Source organism: Dysidea avara, chromosome 6, assembly GCF_963678975.1.
Source record: "Dysidea avara chromosome 6, odDysAvar1.4, whole genome shotgun sequence".
Classification (NCBI taxonomy): domain Eukaryota; kingdom Metazoa; phylum Porifera; class Demospongiae; order Dictyoceratida; family Dysideidae; genus Dysidea; species Dysidea avara.
In genome coordinates, this window is record NC_089277.1 from 14293558 (window position 1) to 14312440 (window position 18883).

Below are 18883 nucleotides of genomic sequence, written 5' to 3' on the forward strand. Positions count from 1 at the left end.
ATCGAACTACTCTAATAGAACAGTCATTCATGTAAATCATACAAAAATATTTTTACAAAGAAAATTTTTATCACTAAATTTTTTTGCACAAAAATAAAGCAAATTACAGTACATTATATTACAATATTATAATAGTGCTAACATATCTTCTTCTCTATACAATAACAACTATAAGGACACTCTGACAATAAAATAGTATATTAATATGTACAAATGACATGTTTGATGTTTTGCGATTGCATTCAAAAAAGTCTGTGGGATTATAATGGTGCCCAAATTTTAGCTGTAAAGAAAAGAGAAATCAAAATTCACAATAATGCTATATGTGATAGTCAAAATGGTGTATATGTTATAGTCATATATTCTGTTACTAGGGTGACATCATTGTTACTATGAGGTGAAGCTGAGGACTAGTGTAATAACAATGAGGATGACAACTAACTTATTGTACAATACTCTACCTAGTTATCACCCAGCACTCCACTCTGACACACTCTCACACAATGGGATTTAATACATGTTATCAGCTGTAGAGAACATTGTGGCTAACTTGCTGTTTACCAACAATTACATAATCTCATACACACAGACAGATTTCTCAGCAGGGTGCTTATTTATTAGAGATCATAAGTGTCAGCTTATATGATCCCTAATCCATATTAAGTGTCATGTGAAAAACTTGTCTGGTTGAGACTAGCCTACTCCCAACTAACAATTGAGCAAAATGTTGTTTAAAACAGTTAGCCTCATTTTTTTCTTTTGGTGAATTCTGTCACATGTTGACTTGATGTGTACTATTCAACTTTCTGCTACAGTTGTTATTAGTGTTCTCTTCAGCTCCCAACTCAACTTGGGTGTGATCTCAAACTTAATATAGTACTCAGCCTCTATTCACTTTGTTACTAAGCCACACTACTCCTAAACTAGCTACATATATGGGACATCAGTATACTATACAAGCACACACTGCTGGTATACTATAAGAACTTACGAGAAGCTGCTCTTTTGCTAGAGGGTTTGTTGCCTCCATTAATAGTGATACTAACTTGGAGCTGCAACCTGTGAAATGTTAAATATGTTGAAATACTAAATACTGTAACATACTGTAAGCGCATTTACATACCTAGAGTACTGGTCTTCTTTTTTTTGGTGATGGTGGAGGTGAGTCTGAAGACACTGATCCCTGTTTGGGAGACATGGGTATACTGCTGGGTATGGAGCCTTGCCGTGATATTCTGTGACTGTGATTTGCCGATGGACTCTCTGGTTTCTTGTGTGTGCAAACTAAAACAATATCAACAAACTAAAGTACTTATGGACCCAGTTAGGCATTACACTGCTCTACTCCATAAGTAACCATAACATTTACGCAAATTAAATTCAGTGTGCATTAATTAGAATTTGACAAACCTGTCATTAAAATCTTAAACAACACATCAAGGTGACCCTCATCAGTTATTATGTAAGGTTGCTCCACGTAGGCTTTTACTCTTTTTCTCATTTGATGCTGTGAATATGTAAAAGTTGGCATAATCATAGTTGTGTTAGCAAATGGAATAAAATTCTTTACATCAAAGCAGGCTATATAATAAATCTTAACAACTTGCTAACCTGAGTATAACTCTCTTAAGATTATTGACAGTTGCTTAATTGATAAGCTGTAGGACTCTTGAACTTTATTCTCAATGAACCGTATAATGACTTGGGTGGAGTACCCAGATGTACCATCACAGCTTCTACTGGTAGAGGCTGTTACATTGGGAAGAACACAAATGTACTATCAACGTATTTAATGTTAATGAAGTGGTGAACTGTATTGTAGTACACTAGTGAAATACTCTAATAGAACAGTCACTAGTTACTTGGTTCTCTTATCATCATTGGCTTCATACAGTACATTTTGCAGCTCTTCACTTCTCAAGCTATCATTCTCAACTTCTCAAAGTTGACCTAAGGACAATTTATGACAAGTAAAGGTATCCATGTTAATACCACACAATTAAATTACATACCATGTTCTCAACCATTGAGTCATTCCCCAGGTAGATGAATGTGAGATCCTTCTTGGCCACTGGGAAAAATGGGATTAATGGATGATCAGATACTTTAAGAAGATTACGGCATTTACAAAATTTCCTGTAGGGTCTATGAATATTTCTAAATCCTATAAGAAATCACAAATTAACTACCATATCACATGTACAAATTTCACAACATACTTTTTTTCATTTTACGATATTTTCAGGAACCTTTTCCCATGTTGGTTTTAATCTTTGTACAAGTGAATGACTTAGACCACTAAAGGATTAGTACATCAAATTAGTACATAAACAAGTTGGATGTACTTGTACACGTACACACAACACACACAACATACACTTAGACAAACATTGTATTGTAATTTCTCAAATCCTTCAAGTATTCTACACAACAAATGACGTTCATAATCAACATACAGTGTGAGTGTAGTCAGTCACTGACTTGCTATCTTGATCATGTGTCTTAACAATTTCTGCTCTTCTTGTTGAGCTCTGCTCTTGTAGTATTGTAGTGACAGTCCATGCCAGTACAAGTGATTGTTGGTCGATCATCTATCAAACAACATCGCATGTTACATACATATATGCGTGAGTGTGTCTGTGAGTGCGCACGCATGTGTGTGCGTGCGTGCGTGCATGCGTGTGAGTCTTTATCAAGACTATGTTAGTTGGAGTCTTCACATGGTGACCCCTGGGAGTATATATCAGGCAAAGCACTCATGTTTGTGGTATAACTATCTGTACATACATACCAGAAAAACCTTTGCAGCTAAAGACAAACTCTCAATGCATAGAGGGAAAAGCCTGCAGAATTTTTGGCTGTGGCTATACACAATAAAAATAAAATATCATAGCTGAAGACAATAGCAAGATAATGGAAAATAAGGCCAACTTTGGTCAGTTTTAAAAACTGCATACAACTGGTTATTAACAAAGTCAACAGCCAATAAGTTTATAATTAAAACTTACATTTTAGGTCTACCACCCTTCACAATTGTGCGTGACTGTTCTCTTTGCTTTTTCCTATCTTCTTCTTTCAGTAAAAATCCTACAACCACCATTAGCTAAACAATATGGCTGACATAATCAAACACTAGCTACCTTTTCTGCCAGCCATTTGTGATGCCACACTAACGCCTCCAGCCATAACAGGTTCCGGTTCTTGGTAGAAGAAATCTTGTTCCTAAGAAGTGAAGTGAAATACACAACAGATACCAGGATATCTTGAACCTTGGTTATCACAACACACAAGTACTGTACTTGTACTAGTAATACATCACAACATACATATAGCTTGATTGTAGAGTGGTCAATTCAATAATATTATGCTATCAGTACTCGAAAACATGTAGAAACACTTGCTATAGCACTAGTTCTCACTTAGCCCCAACGTTTTTTCAAGGGTGACAAAATGCTCTCCGTCTTAGTGGTTTTCATAGTAAAATCCAAAATGTGCATACTAATCACGTGAGTATTAATCAAACCCCACAATTGATTTTGGCCTTAACGCCTATAATATTATAATTGCTGCCCAGATGTAGCCCAAGCAAAGTCACCAACTGGACTACATTTTGAATGTAGCTTGGCCAGCTCCTTTGATCTGAGGTGTGATGATACACATAGAGTATATATTTGTATATTAATACATGTATCTTGACTGCACAATCATAGGGAGCTATGATGAAAGTCTACAATTTAACAGTTGTTTCTAAATGTAACAGTGTGCAAAGGAGTAATAGCTGGTGGTGGACTACAGTGCTAGTTTATCAGTTGCAACTACACAGTTGTATACAGATATACCATTTAAAGTGTATTGCAACATTGTGGCTGTTCAATTAGAGTATGTATATAGTTTGTCAACCAGAATTTAAGTGTGTGTTCTATTAGAGTACTTCAACACACTGCCTATCAACCAGAGAAACAATAGTTCTTGAATATGTCATATAGCCCATGGGGTAATTGTTTTTGTGACATATAAAGGATTGCTCCTGTACAGGCCAGCTCATCACAAAAATGCCCAAAGAAGCATAATTTGGTAAAACTCATCACAAAATTCTGTTCAGTTACTCTATTAGAGCATACACTTTTCTAACATGATCAGTCAAACTACTCTAATTGAACACTCATTTTTGGTGCTCAGATATTTCATGCTCAACTCTCCATCCATTGTAACAGGTGGATATTGGGGTGGTCAAATTTACTTCACGTGCTTAGCTGGCTAATTCTTTAAAGGTCAAATCAATTTTCAACTTGGTATTTGTAGCCTTTAGATACACGTACACATTGTTACAATACCTTCGGTGATTCTGGTCTCTTAGGAGAATTCCTCCATCATCACTGAAGTCCTACAACAATACATGTTCTTAAAAGACACACAAGCTACACAAATACATGTAATACCTATCCAGTCACATATACAAGTCACCATAGTATATGAGAAAATATACAAACTAGGGGTTGGCACTTCAAACTCTTTTCTCACAAGTGGCAAATAACACTACTCTATCTGCCCATTTTCAATCAAAATATTTCACTACAGATAACCCACAATTGAAATTAAAGACGTGGCAAGAATTTTGAAACACGGAGATGTCACTCGCTGTTGTTCATCGCTTCATAACAAGTAAGCCACTGTAGTTACAGTGTTCATCTAACCTTCTCCAAGTAGCCCAGTGGACAGACTTTTGAACAATGTGTTGTTTTAGGCTATAAGAATTAAGTTACCCCACCTAACATTGCCACACATGCCCATATTGTGCAATACAAAAGTTCTTTGTGGGTTTAAGGGATAAGGAAGTAAATCAACAAAATATCTTATGATAGCCTTCAAGTTCTTATGTTTTGTTATAGCAAAACAATATTGCATTAGAAGAAAATCCATAAATCTGTCACCATGGAAACCACACGTGTAAATATATAGAGTAATGGAGTGAATGGACCAATTCTGGGCAATGGAGTGAATGGACCATCCCTCACTCATGTGAGTCATATACAGGTGTATGGCCGGATAGAAAAATTTATGGTGAAATGAACAGAACTTGTTTCAAGTTGATAGGAGCAACCACCATTAAGTTATGGATCATTTTATAAAGGTATGTAAAGGGTTTGCATGTTTCCTTAGCAAAAAAGTTATTTACATGGCTAGATTTGGTCTCAATGTCTAACGTTAGAGAAAAACCCCTTGGTATCATTTACATCCTTGCTACATCACAAGTAAAATGATTATGTAGCCATAGGATGGATACTTGTTACAGCACTTTGTGCAAGGTATGTATATTGGGGCTAGTTTTCTGGCCTATGTGGGTTTAAGGGTTAAGAGATCAGCAGTACAAAAATTCACCAAAGGTGTGTTTGTGCTTTGTGGTGCTTATGGGCTCTTGACGGTGCTGAATATGTAATATGGCACAGGCAAGGTCCTTTAAATATATATAATACAACTGAGCGTGTGTACACTTTCATAATTCCAAGCAGCTCTGAGCAGACAATAATGGCAAGGTAATAGTACATAACTAAACATGATGTCTTCAAAAGCCTGGGTGAAAAAGTTGTGAAATTAAAAGTGACGGCCATGAAATGGCTGCAATGATGTTAATGATACTACACACATATAGTACAGAGTTGTTATTTGTCCTTGTCTTAGCCTCACAGTAATTGTATGTGCACAGTATGAATACAACTAATGTGGTTGCTTCATTTTGTTATTTCTCCAGTTATTTAGTCTTCTTCATCAAACACCATACCCCTAGCAAAATTAAATGTTATTGCTGAAGCAAAATTCTCTTCTTTGTAACACACTGCCTCATCATTCAAATTTTAGAAAAGCAATAGTATTTATCTTACATACAGCATGTTGCAGTGCACACTAGTGGCTTACATACTTCAGTGCACAGATTTGGAAATCATAAAATTGATGTGGCAACTATTTGAATTTGACCTTCATTTGATGCTCAAAATTATGTTGAAGCCCATATTTTCAAAATCAATCATGGCATCATTGAAACACGGTTACTATTGAAGGTGCGGCATAAATACAGTAAACATCATTAAATTTGTAACATGATTCTGCATAAAATGGTTCTGAAGTCTTTATCAATGCGAGTCACCATTGCCAACATATGGACACTTTAAAGATGGTGTGATGATGTACAGTAACATGTATAAGGAAACCTAAGGACTGTATGGCAAGTTCTGCTCCTTTGATTGGTGTGATAATCGCTATAGAGATCAGTCAATGTGTATAGACTGACTTTATAAAGTTTCCTTGTAACTGGGGAAAAGAGTTGAGTACACAGCAGATTATTAACTAAACCACAAAACACACATTGCTGTGTTTTAACACTTTTCAGGTCCCAAAAGGCTAGCTAGCTAGGGCTGAAAACATATGATGGCTTCAGCCATACTGAAAATTTTAGTGGAATTTCCCCCAATACTACATACAATACTTGAGTGACATCTTGTTATAGTCTGCACACACAGCAAGATGTGGCTAGACCACACACCACACGACAATTTTCAGTGTTGTGCCTACTGCATAGACCAGTGTACAATGTTGAGTGACACTCCTGTCATCACATGCATATCCTCCTCCAGTCCTTCAGTTGTAGTTCTTATCGACAACAAGCTGGAATTGTACTAATCATATTAGCCTTACACCCAAATATGGTACTAAACTACAGGAAAACTGATTGTATATACAATATACCCAAAAGGGAAGTTGTCGCTATGTACACAATTCATCATTGCTTCCTCATAGTAGACTAAACTATTACACAGTGAGACCTCATTTTGTGACCACCTCATTATAGTAGTGCTGAAATGATTATTAGGATATTCAACTATTCGGTCAACATGACATTATTCAATTCATTAACATGTTATTCAAATATTCTTTAGTAAGTTGTGATCAGATGAATATAGCCAACCTAGAAGCTTGAGATTGTGAACAAAGTGACATATTCATACTGAAAAATTCTATTTTAGAAGAAATAGAAATAGTACTAAAGCTTTACTTTACTGCCCAACAAAGATATCAGTATTTATTCATGCTTAAAGAATAATCTAATAATCACTGTTTTGTTCTCAACTAATCGAATAGTAAAAAATGCTATTCGTTTCAGCACCATATTATAGTGACCATGTCAAGTAGGTCCCTAACATAGCTAAAGTATACTTCATGACCTCTACTAATAAGACCACCTCATTATAGTGACCATGTCCAAAACATAGCTAAGGTATACTTCATGACCTCTACTAATAAGACCACCTCATTATAGTGACCATGTCCCAAACATAGCCAAGGTATACTTCATGACCTCATTAATAAGACCACCTCATTATAGTGACCATGTCAAGTAGGTCCCAAACATAGCTAAGGTGTACTTCATGACCTTATTAATAAGACCACCTCATTACAGTGACCGTGTCAAGTAGGTCCCAAACGTAGATAAGGTATACTTCATGATCTCACTAATAAGACCACCTCATTATAGTGACCATGTCAAGTAGGTCCAAAACATAGCTAAGGTATACTTCATGACCTCATTAATAAGACCACCTCAATATAGTGACCATGTTGAGTAGGTCCCAAACATAGCCAAGGTGTACTTCATGACCTCATTAATAAGACCACCTCATTATAGTGACCATGTAAAGTAGGTCCCAAACATAGCTAAGGTGTACTTCATGACCTCATTAATAAGACCACCTCATTATAGTGACCATGTCAAGTAGGTCCCAAACATAGCTAAGGTGTACTTCATGACCTCACTAAAAAGACCACCTCATTATAGTGACCATGTCAAGTAGGTCCAAAACATAGCTAAGGTATACTTCATGACCTCATTAATAAGACCACCTCAAGTAGGTCCCAAACATAGCTAAGGTGTACTTCATGACCTCATTAATAAGACCACCTCATTATAGTGACCATGTCAAGTAGGTCCCAAACATAGCTAAGGTGTACTTCATGACCCCATCAATAAGCACACATTTCACTATAGTGGCCACCTACATTGAACCAGTGTTATAACTTGTTTCTCCTGCTACTATCTGCAGTGCTCTAATTCATTTTTACCTACATCCTGATATGTACAGTAGTTAATTCTCACTTCTATTTCTCTAATTTGATTCAGTGAAGTTGTAATGGCCACCATTTATACTAGGCATGCGTTTGACTTCCAGTTTGTTGTGAGTGTGTTTTGATACATGTACACGGTACTTCTTCACAGGAGAATATTTATAGATTTGGCAAATACATATAAATACAGTAGATGTAAAGGGTTTTATTTTCGATACATGTACATTATGAAGGACTTTCTTTTCTGCTTGTCTATGAAATTAAACTTTCAAATGCAACTTTCTTTTATGTAAGTACAGATACACCCAATTTAGCTACAAAGGAGTAGAGATCAAATTTTTAATAGCAATATAATAGAGTAAGTCATTAAGGCATTCACTACCATCATGGTAATGTTACTAATGTACTAAAATTAATGAGGACAATTAAAGTTATTTTGTAGGGCAGATTATCAGAAGTGGTTTGTCTGAAAAACAAAAAAAGCAGCGGTCACCCATCAAGTAAATTCTAGAGAGGAATTGACAAGACTCTTATGTAACAATGGCCATTCTGAGTTTTGTATTTACTGGCTACTGACTTAGAATACTGGTACACTTTAGGCTTCACACCAAGTACCTACACACATAGCTTACCATGACAAGTTGAGATTAACTTGTGTGAGTTTTTAGCACAAACATGCACACATAACTGATAAAAGGTTCCATTTCTAAAATTCTTAAACTACATAAGCGCTATTTTAATTAAAAAATCCCAATATTTACTAGAAATTTTTACATGGTGGTATAGAACTTGTAAGGGAATTTTTGAAGGCACTGCATTATTACACATGCACAAAGCAGTTGTAAAGAAACTGGACACACAGATACGGTTTATAGTAATAGTCCAATTAATGGCAATGACTATAAAGAGGTCTCACTTACATATGAATGTACATACAACAAACACAATCATGTTACTTTTCTACTGGCTCTGATGGCTCCATGTCCCAATTTATACTATCTAAAAAAGAAAATACATACATTGATTGTTAATATATATAGGTATATTTTGTGTGTGTGTGTGTGTGTGTGTGTGTGTGTGTGTGTGTGTGTGTGTGTGTGTGTGTGTGTGTGTGTGTGTGTGTGTGTGTGTGTGTGTGTGTGTGTGTGTGTGTGTGTGTGTGTGTGTGTGTGTGTGTGTGTGTGTGTGTGTGTGTGTGTGTGTGTGAGTGCGTGCGTGTATGTATGTGTGTGCGCGTGTGTGCATGCGTGTGCGTGCATGTGTGTATGACTGGACACACAGACACATACATACTTACGATGACATCATCTATTTCCATTTTGATATCCTCTTCCCCTAGCCCTCTCCTGAGTGTGTACAGGATCATGTAAGTTTGTATGTAAGTACAATGCACACATGCAATGTACACATTTTTAAAAATACTGATACACACACACACACACACACACACACACACACACACACACACACACACACACACACACACACACACACACACACCTTGATCCATGGTCAAACTCACTGGGATCACCTTCAGCCAGTGGCACCAAGTCATCAGTGCTGTCAAATATGTACAACACAGCAGTTACAATGACAGAAGTGCACTACACATGTAGTTACATGTCATTATATAAAACAAAACAAAAGCAATGCCAGACAAATCTGTCCATTAGAGTAATGGTCCAGTTGTGTGGGCATTGGCTGCATACCAAATATAATACTTAACTTGCCCACATTATATATGCCATATAACAACATACAGAAACACACAACAAAAAAATGATTCCTTTTAGGGCTTGCTTCTTGAGTTATGTCTTCTTCCTTGGCTTCTTAAACTTCAACTGCACAAGAAACAACACAGAAATTCTTATCACAATAACTTACACACAAGTACAGTACAAACAATGTAGGTGGTTGGTGTATGAAAACAGATGTTCTGATGAAGTAAAATCCTTCAAATGCAGCGGAACCTCGTCAAAATCAAAGGCCATAAAATATGCATTGACAACACCTTGATAATCAGGACACTTGTCTACAGTCCCATTTGTATTATTGGACAAATACGTACATGTTGACCCTGAAACCTCACTTCAAAAGCCACAAAAGGTGTCCCAAATAAGTTTGCAGATTTTGGGGGAAATTCACTGCACACACACGCACGCACGCATGCACGCACACACACAAATATATCACTGCATTCGTGCAGTATAGATGATACAACTCGTACAGTACATTTACATAATATTACATAAATGATGCGAGCATACATCACACAAGTGTTCACTTCACTCACCAGCACTATAATATTCTGATACAACTCTAGTTGTACACCTTCTAGACTAGCCTGTAGTGGAAAAAAAAACACTATTATAATATGGACTAAAAGAATATATGTAACTGTACAGTATGTATGTTGTAATACATGGTGTGTACCTCATGAAGGGCAAAGGTATTGTTTTAGAATTTTAAATTCAGACAATGTATGAACTTAGATAACACAAACAGCAAATTATAAAATACTACATACAGCATTGGCTCTCAAACAGTCTCTAATAATTTTTCTCTCTTTCCTCAGTTGCATCATACAACCCTCCTTCTCCTGTGAAGATCATACTGACAAGTATCGATTGTGTAGTACCAATGGACAGTACACTAGACACATTCGGGGGATTCTCAAGTCAGACCTTATTACAGTGACCTATTGGAATATAAGAATTTCTCCCCAGCTATTTGTCAATAACTAGTACACGTATTATCCTTACAGTACAATATACACTTGTAAACTGAAGAATAGAACTACTATAGACACATGCAGGATACTAAATACATACACTTCTGCTTACCCAGGACAATGGACGCCTTCTTTACACCTTCAAACTCTTCTTTGTATTTCTTCGGTATCTCCTTAGGCTGGTACTACACCAACATGTACACACACTACACTAGCATGTAGATATGAGTGAGTACTTACATTCCCATACTCGTCATCCTTATAAGGATTGTAGCCCACTTTCTTGTTCTTCAGTTCAAAATTCTTTTCAGCCTGCAGTATACACACATGATAAACAGCTTCCCATCGAAAATGTATAATAAATTTGTCCACCCAGCTGCAGCTTAGGCCTGCAGAATATTGAATTTACACACAGTCAAAACACAAATATAACCAGTACCTAAACACGTATGTTTGTATCACCAACAACAAAAGTGGTACACTTATTTAAATGAAGGCAAACTACTGCTAGTAATGCGAGATGTTGTTGTTACTTGTACTGTTAATAGTAATGGTATTGAGTCATCAAGTGTGAGACCTGCACTAATGAAGAAACTATACTGGTATGTTATCAATACCATTAGCCATGTAATCTGAAGAAAATTCATCCACATTGTCATTAGTGGAATGGCTATCATCAGCTACACTCAACATATCATGTAAACATATGTGGCAAGATATAGGACCAAAAATTGTTTTAAAACACATTGTAACATCATTTTAGCTGTTACTCTATTACTGTTACACAGGTAAAATAACAACTTAAACAATGTCTGCTACTCTGTTACATCATAACTGTCACATTGTTACGTATGTAGGGATAAAAATACTTATACGACATCCGCTACTCTGTTATGTTGTAACTGTTACATAGAGATAAAAAATAATAAGTTTTAATACAGTGTTCACTATTCTGTTACATGTAACTGTTACACTGTTACATACATAGGGATAAAAATAATAACTTATACGATGTCTACTACTCTGTTACATTGTAACTGATACACTGTTATATAGGGATAGCCAGATACTAAAATACTGGCTGTTACACTGTCACACAATTTAATCGATTAATCAATCAGTTATGGGGACAAATAATCAGTTATAGACAACGGAAACAAGGCAGAAATTGAGTACTACAACAAGGAGTTCTGTATCCAGCTTAAGGAGAGCACACTTAGTACTTGGAAATCAAAGTATTTTGAAGAGGTTAAAAGGCTTAGTAAGAACAGACAGCTTGCTGAATCGGGTGAATCGTCATAACTACTCTTTCTAACCTAAAATGGGGTAGGCCACTACTTGCGGGTGACACACTAGATAATCAGGTGCAATCTATATGTTTATGCCACATGTAGTACTGGAGGAATGGTCACCACTATAATGGTTTTGGCAGCTGGCGAGACTACAGTGAAGACCCACAACATGCAACTAATTTACCAAGGAAGACAACAGCCTGTTTACCAAGATATGCCTTTCTAAATGACTGGAACATAACGTTTACTCCAAACCACTGCAGTAATGAGAAGATAAAGGAATATATTCATAAAATAATTATTCCTTATGTTACAGCCAAGCAGAAATATTTGAAGCTTCAACCAAACCACACAGCACTTGCAATCTATGATGAATCCAAAGGGCGACTCACTCCAGCTATATTTTCATTGCTTGAAGCATATAATGTCGTTGTTAAGGTACCAGCAAATTGTACAGACAAACTACAGCCAATGAATCTGTCCGTCAATAAAGCCGTAAAAGATTTCTTAAGGAAAAGGTTTCAGATTTGGTACTCACATGAGGTAGAAAAGCTTTACCGGGCAACTGCACCAGGACATTTCACTCCTGTGGATTTATGTACAAGTATACTTAAGCCACTTGGAGCTGAATGGCTTTTCAATGTCTATCAGTATCTACAGAGTAACAACTCATTAGCTAAAAATGGATTCCGGGCTGTAGGTATTACCAGTGTTCTTGAACTGTAATTGTTTATAGGAACATTATGTTTAGTATTGACTTCTGGAATATAAACTGTATTGACTTTTAGGTAGTTATGTGAACAATTTAAATGATTGTTGGATTTGTGGTAATCTATCTTGACAGCTAACTATATAGCTCAGCAACTTCGAAGAAAACTCAACATTATCTAATTTTACTGCCAAACCACATTACTATAATACAATTCTGGACAGTTCTAGAATATAATGAATACAATTACAAAATTGCATCATAACCATAAGTGCAAAGTGTGAAAAAATCACAGACAACCTTTCTGGCTACATTCCCCAAGTACTAAAGGGAAAGGTAAACAAACACCTCCTTCAAAACACTGTACTAAATGCAGACACATTGCTTCCTGGTGGAATGGCTTATGGAGAGCCTGTCCACAACAAATAACTGTGGCAAATGTAATTACAAAAACTCCAAAGTCTCTGACACCTTGTTGTTTATGAACCTTGGCAACATCATGTTTGGCAAACAATTCATGTATGACTACCTGGGTTCTGTCATCAATGCTGTCATACAGGGAGTCATACACCATCACCTTGTCTGATCCTTCTAGGTGAACATTGGAAGCAACAATCCAATGGTTACCACTTGAGTGAATTACATGTTATAATAACATCATTAAGCTCTTCCCCATTTAAAATATTTGTTTTATGTGACATTAGTAGATGGGGCACAGCTAATACATTTTATACCTCTGAAAGAGGAAAACCTCTATAGTACAGCAAAAAGTGATGGAAAATTCTGGGTCCCAAATGCCTATAATAGAGAGGTTCCACTGTAGTAGAGCTGAAATGGATATCCTGAAAAAATATCTTTCCAGATATTCTATGGAATCAGGAGCTTATATGCACCAAAGGTGAAAATTCTTACACTTTGGGCTGCCAGCCATTACAGCCAACATTTGAAATGTTCCATCTGTGATGACATAGTCTATCTGGATCAACATTTTTAGCGTTTACTAATACGTTAGTTAGCAACACTTGCCCTGTCTCACACACTGCCACACATAAAAATCCATCACTAAATCCCTCTCTACAGCCAGTTAATAATACAAGAACATTGCAGACGCTTCTTACCAATTGGCCTGTGGATTTGTGGTGTTCCAAGTAAGGCAATGTTGCACTATATGCATGGTTAAATCTTCTGTGTTCATATGCTTCTGGTTTCATATATCCTTTAAGTATGACATTAAATGCTGTGAAAAACCTGTCACCTGTCACCTGTCTAAACTGGCCATTGAAAAATCCCCTCATGTGCCAACTGGGTACAAAGTGGCTTGCAGCCACCTCCTTAACCCTTAAGCCTGTATAATTCACAACACTGGATTTAAACTTAATACACATGCTTTGCACAAAGCACTGTAACTTTCATAGCATCCATCCTATGGCTATGCAGTTTATGTCATTCTACTTGTGATGTAACGAGGATTAAAATCACACCTAGGGTTTTATCCCTAACACTAAATGGTGAGGCCAAAACTAGCCATGAAAATAACTTTTAGGTAAGGAAACATGCAAACCCTTTATGAAATTGTCCATTACTCGATGGTGGTTGCTCCTATCAATTTTCAACAACTTCCGTTTGATTCACCATTAAATTTTTTATCAGGCCATATATGACTCATGTGAGTAAACCCACAATCGAAATTAAACATGTGGCAAGAATTTTAGAACATGATGCAATTCACTGTTGTTCATCGCTTCATAACAAGTAAGCCATTGTAGTTACAGTGTATATTTAATTTTTTCTCCAAGTAGCCCAGTGGACAGACTATTAACCAGTGTGTAGTTGTAGGCAACATAAGTTATCCCATCCAGTGTTGCCATGGCCATGTTGTGTAAATATGCATTTCCCAAAAGTTCTTTAAATTATCAAGATAACACTGGGATACTACAGTGTCATCTCCGGAAAACTTTCAAATATAGCACTGAGTAAAATTTTCACCTGGTGCAGTGTCCAATAATTTTATACTATCATGATAGAGACTCAGCAGTACAAAATATATGTTGTCATGGTATGTGCTAATTTAATGAACTTTGCTTACGTTTTACAATTAATTTTTAACAACACACCACTGATACCACGGCTCACCAATTGTGTCTCAATATCTGCAAGACGAAACGACAACCTTCGCAACAGCCAAAGATCCTCGACTCTGAGCACCTATCACACGCCACGGTGCTATAAGCTGAGACTGACCACGTTGTAGTATCATAGTCTCGTCCCCAGCCGCTTGATCACGAGACTAGTAGTAGCACTGAAGTCATATTATTCCGTGGTACATGCTTTATGCATGGTCCTTCGAGCCGATCACGACGCAGTGACCTACAGATCCAGTCAGCTACTACACTCGCGAGCATGAGCAAGGCGATGTTAAGAGACGCTCGCTTCCCAGACGAGAATTCGTTGGTACCACAGTATTGCCTTTTGTGTTACCCATCTTTGGAAAAATTGATAATAATACAGTACCCGAAGAGGCGAGTGACAATTTTTTGTTTCCTTTTACACTTTAGTTGGTGTTCTTCAATTGGATTGGGAGCACCAGAGACGGGAATCCTGGTGAAGCTGATTGCTGCATGCCGCCAAACTGTACTGGAGTACGTGAGCAGTATAAATAGTTAAGAGTATAGACAGACCGCTACATTTTCGACATGGCTGAATGAAGGCTTGAGTAGAAAAAGGAAAAAGAGGTGGAGATCGGTCATCCACCAAACACAGTAATCAACTATATATCAAAAGGGTCTCACACAATTAAGGAAATAAGGCTTACAGGGGTTTAGCTAGAAATTTTAAATAGGTGAGGCAGACCTTGCAATATTATGAATGATGCACGCACTCTAGTGTGTAAGTACAATCAGCAAGCGTAACATGCTCAAGCTGGGGGGGGGCATTGCCCAGGAAAATTTTGAAACTTAAGAGTTACAAGACTGAATGTGGAGGTAATTTTAGTTCTACTATGATGGTAATTGCATAGAATGCACGTTGTGGTATTTTATGCATGTTGCTCAGACCATGTATATAGCACTGGTAACATGTCAATCCAGGGGGTCTGGGCCGGCTTATACTTCCCTAGGAAAGTTAGAGATTGATTGTGAGGGCAATTTAAATAGTTTAATTTGCTTGACTGTTGTGTTAGGGTGAGTGCTCTGTTAGGGTGACTGCTCTATTAGAGTATATCGATCTGACCAGTTTCTGAAAACCTTAGTAGCTAACCTCTTATGGATGGACTCTTACTAAATGCCATATAAACTTTATTAATGCAAGCTTTCAATGCATCTAAAAGGTCCAATGTAGCTTTCAGTTCAGTGACTTCAGTCATCAATATTTGGTGAGGTAACTGCCTCACCTGCCTACATTGTTGCTACACCTCTGGCTTAGACAGCATGCTAAGAACTGCATGCAGCCTGGCATTGTATATACTTCAGTCGACAACTTAGCACCACTAGTTTGCAGACGTTTAAAGCAGTTGTTTTCACTCCTTAAGACTTATCCAATGATGAAATGGTGGATACATTACAAGTGTTTCCATTTCTTATACACCAAATACCATCATTACAAAGTGATTTGTTACAATACCTAGCAAAAACAGCTGATGTGACATCAGTGATCAGTTTGATCCCCTTGAGTGCATGGTGGAAGTTGAATGCTGGTGAGCTGCCAATTTGGTATCTGCTGCTCTCAAGGTATTTGCCTTGCTACGTGTATGAACTTCTGGTTTGAACCATTCAACAGAGTAGTCCTTCATTTCTTAGCACACCAAATTTTAATTATCTCACGTGAGAGAACATCTTGTTATAAGGAAAATCACAATGCCTATCATGTGCCAATTATCGGCATGGGGTACCTATTATCGGCAACTATACTTTCGTGATTGACCAATTATCGGCACAGTGTGTGATTTTGTGTGTAACTCCATGATGTCTCGTTGGTTCTTTGTGAAATTTGTCATGGGAGAACCAGGGAGATGCAGTCCTTGGATAGCTTTGTTTCACAGAAGTTTTACAAAGATGAGGCCAGCCATTCAAGAGATATTCAGGTTAGACGTAAAAACATACTGATTTCTAATATAAAATTATTTTTACGCTTACCTAGCATAGCTTGTATAGCGCTTTAACAACAATAATCACCGAATGAAAATGATTCTAAGAAATGTTTCAGAGGATATAACAGCCCATTAATTGTGGAACTTGGTAACCTCCATATACCCCTTAGCCTTCATAGTTTACAAGTGCCAATAATTGATACCTGCCGATAATTGGCGACTTACACTATACATGTGCATATCCAGAGAGCGTAAGTGTGTCTGAGCATGTACATATGTAGCCATGAAGGTGGGAGCATTGCTCCCCTGTCAGATCGTTTCTTATCCACTTGCTACACCAGTAAAGATAACTTTCAAATTATTGACCTCTCAGCAATGTTAGTCATGTCATCATCAAGCATACAGTTTCAAAACACAAGGCAACATCTTCCAGTATTGACACTATTTGTGAAATAAAATTTAAGAAATAAACAGATACTAGCGTAATTAACTTATCACACCATTACTACATGTCCTTGTGGATAGAGTACAAATCATACTAATCCTTCAAAATACACCAGGAATTGACCATACAAAGCTTATACTATGTTGATAAACTCCTCTGTGATGACTTGTGAATCTAACTTGATATTAGGACTGGGACGAAGCTTGAAATTTATATTTGAACATTCGCTAATAAAATATTCGAATATTTCTTCGGTGTTGATAGGTTTTCCTGTATTTATGCTTTGCCTTAAGTTTTATCTTTCTAATCCTATTTAGTAAGTTTGTAAGCATTTGGATAATGCATAGCAGTAGTTTTGAATGACGTGATCAAGAAATTGCAAATGGGCGTGTCCGCTATACTGCAATCATGCATAGGTAAATGCCAACTAATGGCTTTAAGGACGTTTTCATGCATTATCTATCACTTTATAAGGCATTAAAGGCTTCTACCATGGTAGAAAGACAAATTTTCATTGGCTTAAAAATGGGCGTGGCAGGTGACATTGATCGTGCAAGGTGAATAAGCTGCTGCAATAAAGAACAGAATGTTTATTCATAATTCTTTTTGTAGGTTATGAGTGCATTACGAAGCTTTGAAGGATAGTTTTATAATTTGAAGTTTGCTTAACCTTCAAAATTACCGAATATCCGAAGCTTCGTCCCAGCCCTACTTGATATCTATAGGTCTCTTACTCTCCACAATCATTTACTAAAGGATCAACAATGAAAATAATCACTGTTTATCTCTAAGACATGTCTCACTCTTACCTGTTGAACCTCTTCTTGTATGACAACTGCCAATGTGTCTCTTTTCTCAAAACATTACAACTACAAACATTCTATCTTTAAACACTCACACCAAAGCTATAGCACCAAAGTATGAGGATTGTGTGGTAATTATAAAACTTTGTGTAGTAGCTATTTAATTCAAACAACATGCAAATCAGCCAAGTGTGTGCATGGTATATGTTAGTGCTGAGTTATGGACTGTTCCCTCCATGCTGGCCACCGTGATACAGTAACTCCTAAGCAGAAAAAATGGCACATATTAAGGTGGCAGTTACCTCACAATTTCTGGTTTGAAGGATATTTTTTAAAATTCAGTTGTGAACACATTTGTAGAGCTACGTGAAAGCAAACACTTACATCGTAGACCAGCTCTTCCTCTACCTACATGATGATTTGTACGGCCATCAGATGCTGAACTATAACGCTATATAGCCAATTGTAAGAGCATGCAAAAATATTTTCGGCATCAGTTTACATAAAGCTTGTTGCACATTACGGCGAAGTAAAATGTGTAATCTATTCTTTAGCAGCATAAGCAGGGCGCAATCAACACAACTTCAGCCTATGCCAGGTTGAAACATGGCTATTGGATTTTGAAACCCTCTGTCTGAACAACACACTGTCTGAAATCTTGGAGGAGGTCATCTGGAAAATCTTTTGGACAGCTCTCTCTATGA

General features: G+C 37.0%; 1 protein-coding gene and 1 long non-coding RNA gene across 2 annotated transcripts in view; both read right to left on the reverse strand.

Annotated features, from left to right (window-relative positions):
- Window positions 1–18: 18 nt before the first annotated feature.
- Window positions 19–1917, reverse strand: LOC136259191 (uncharacterized). Its single transcript, XR_010703236.1, has 5 exons — window positions 1612–1917; window positions 1411–1507; window positions 1124–1284; window positions 992–1059; window positions 19–283 (listed from the first exon to the last, which is right to left on the reverse strand). It is a non-coding gene; the product is annotated as an uncharacterized lncRNA (long non-coding RNA).
- A 107-nt stretch (window positions 1918–2024) lies between these two features.
- The window catches only part of LOC136259173 (rap guanine nucleotide exchange factor 6-like), a 40546-nt gene continuing 23687 nt past the window's right edge, over window positions 2025–18883 (reverse strand). Inside the window, exons 25-26 of the mRNA XM_066052619.1 lie at window positions 2220–2298; window positions 2025–2164 (exon numbers count right to left, since the gene is read on the reverse strand). Coding sequence (XP_065908691.1) covers window positions 2226–2298 — 73 coding nt within the window. The 3' untranslated portion in view covers window positions 2025–2164; window positions 2220–2225. The remainder of the gene's footprint in view (window positions 2165–2219; window positions 2299–18883) is intronic.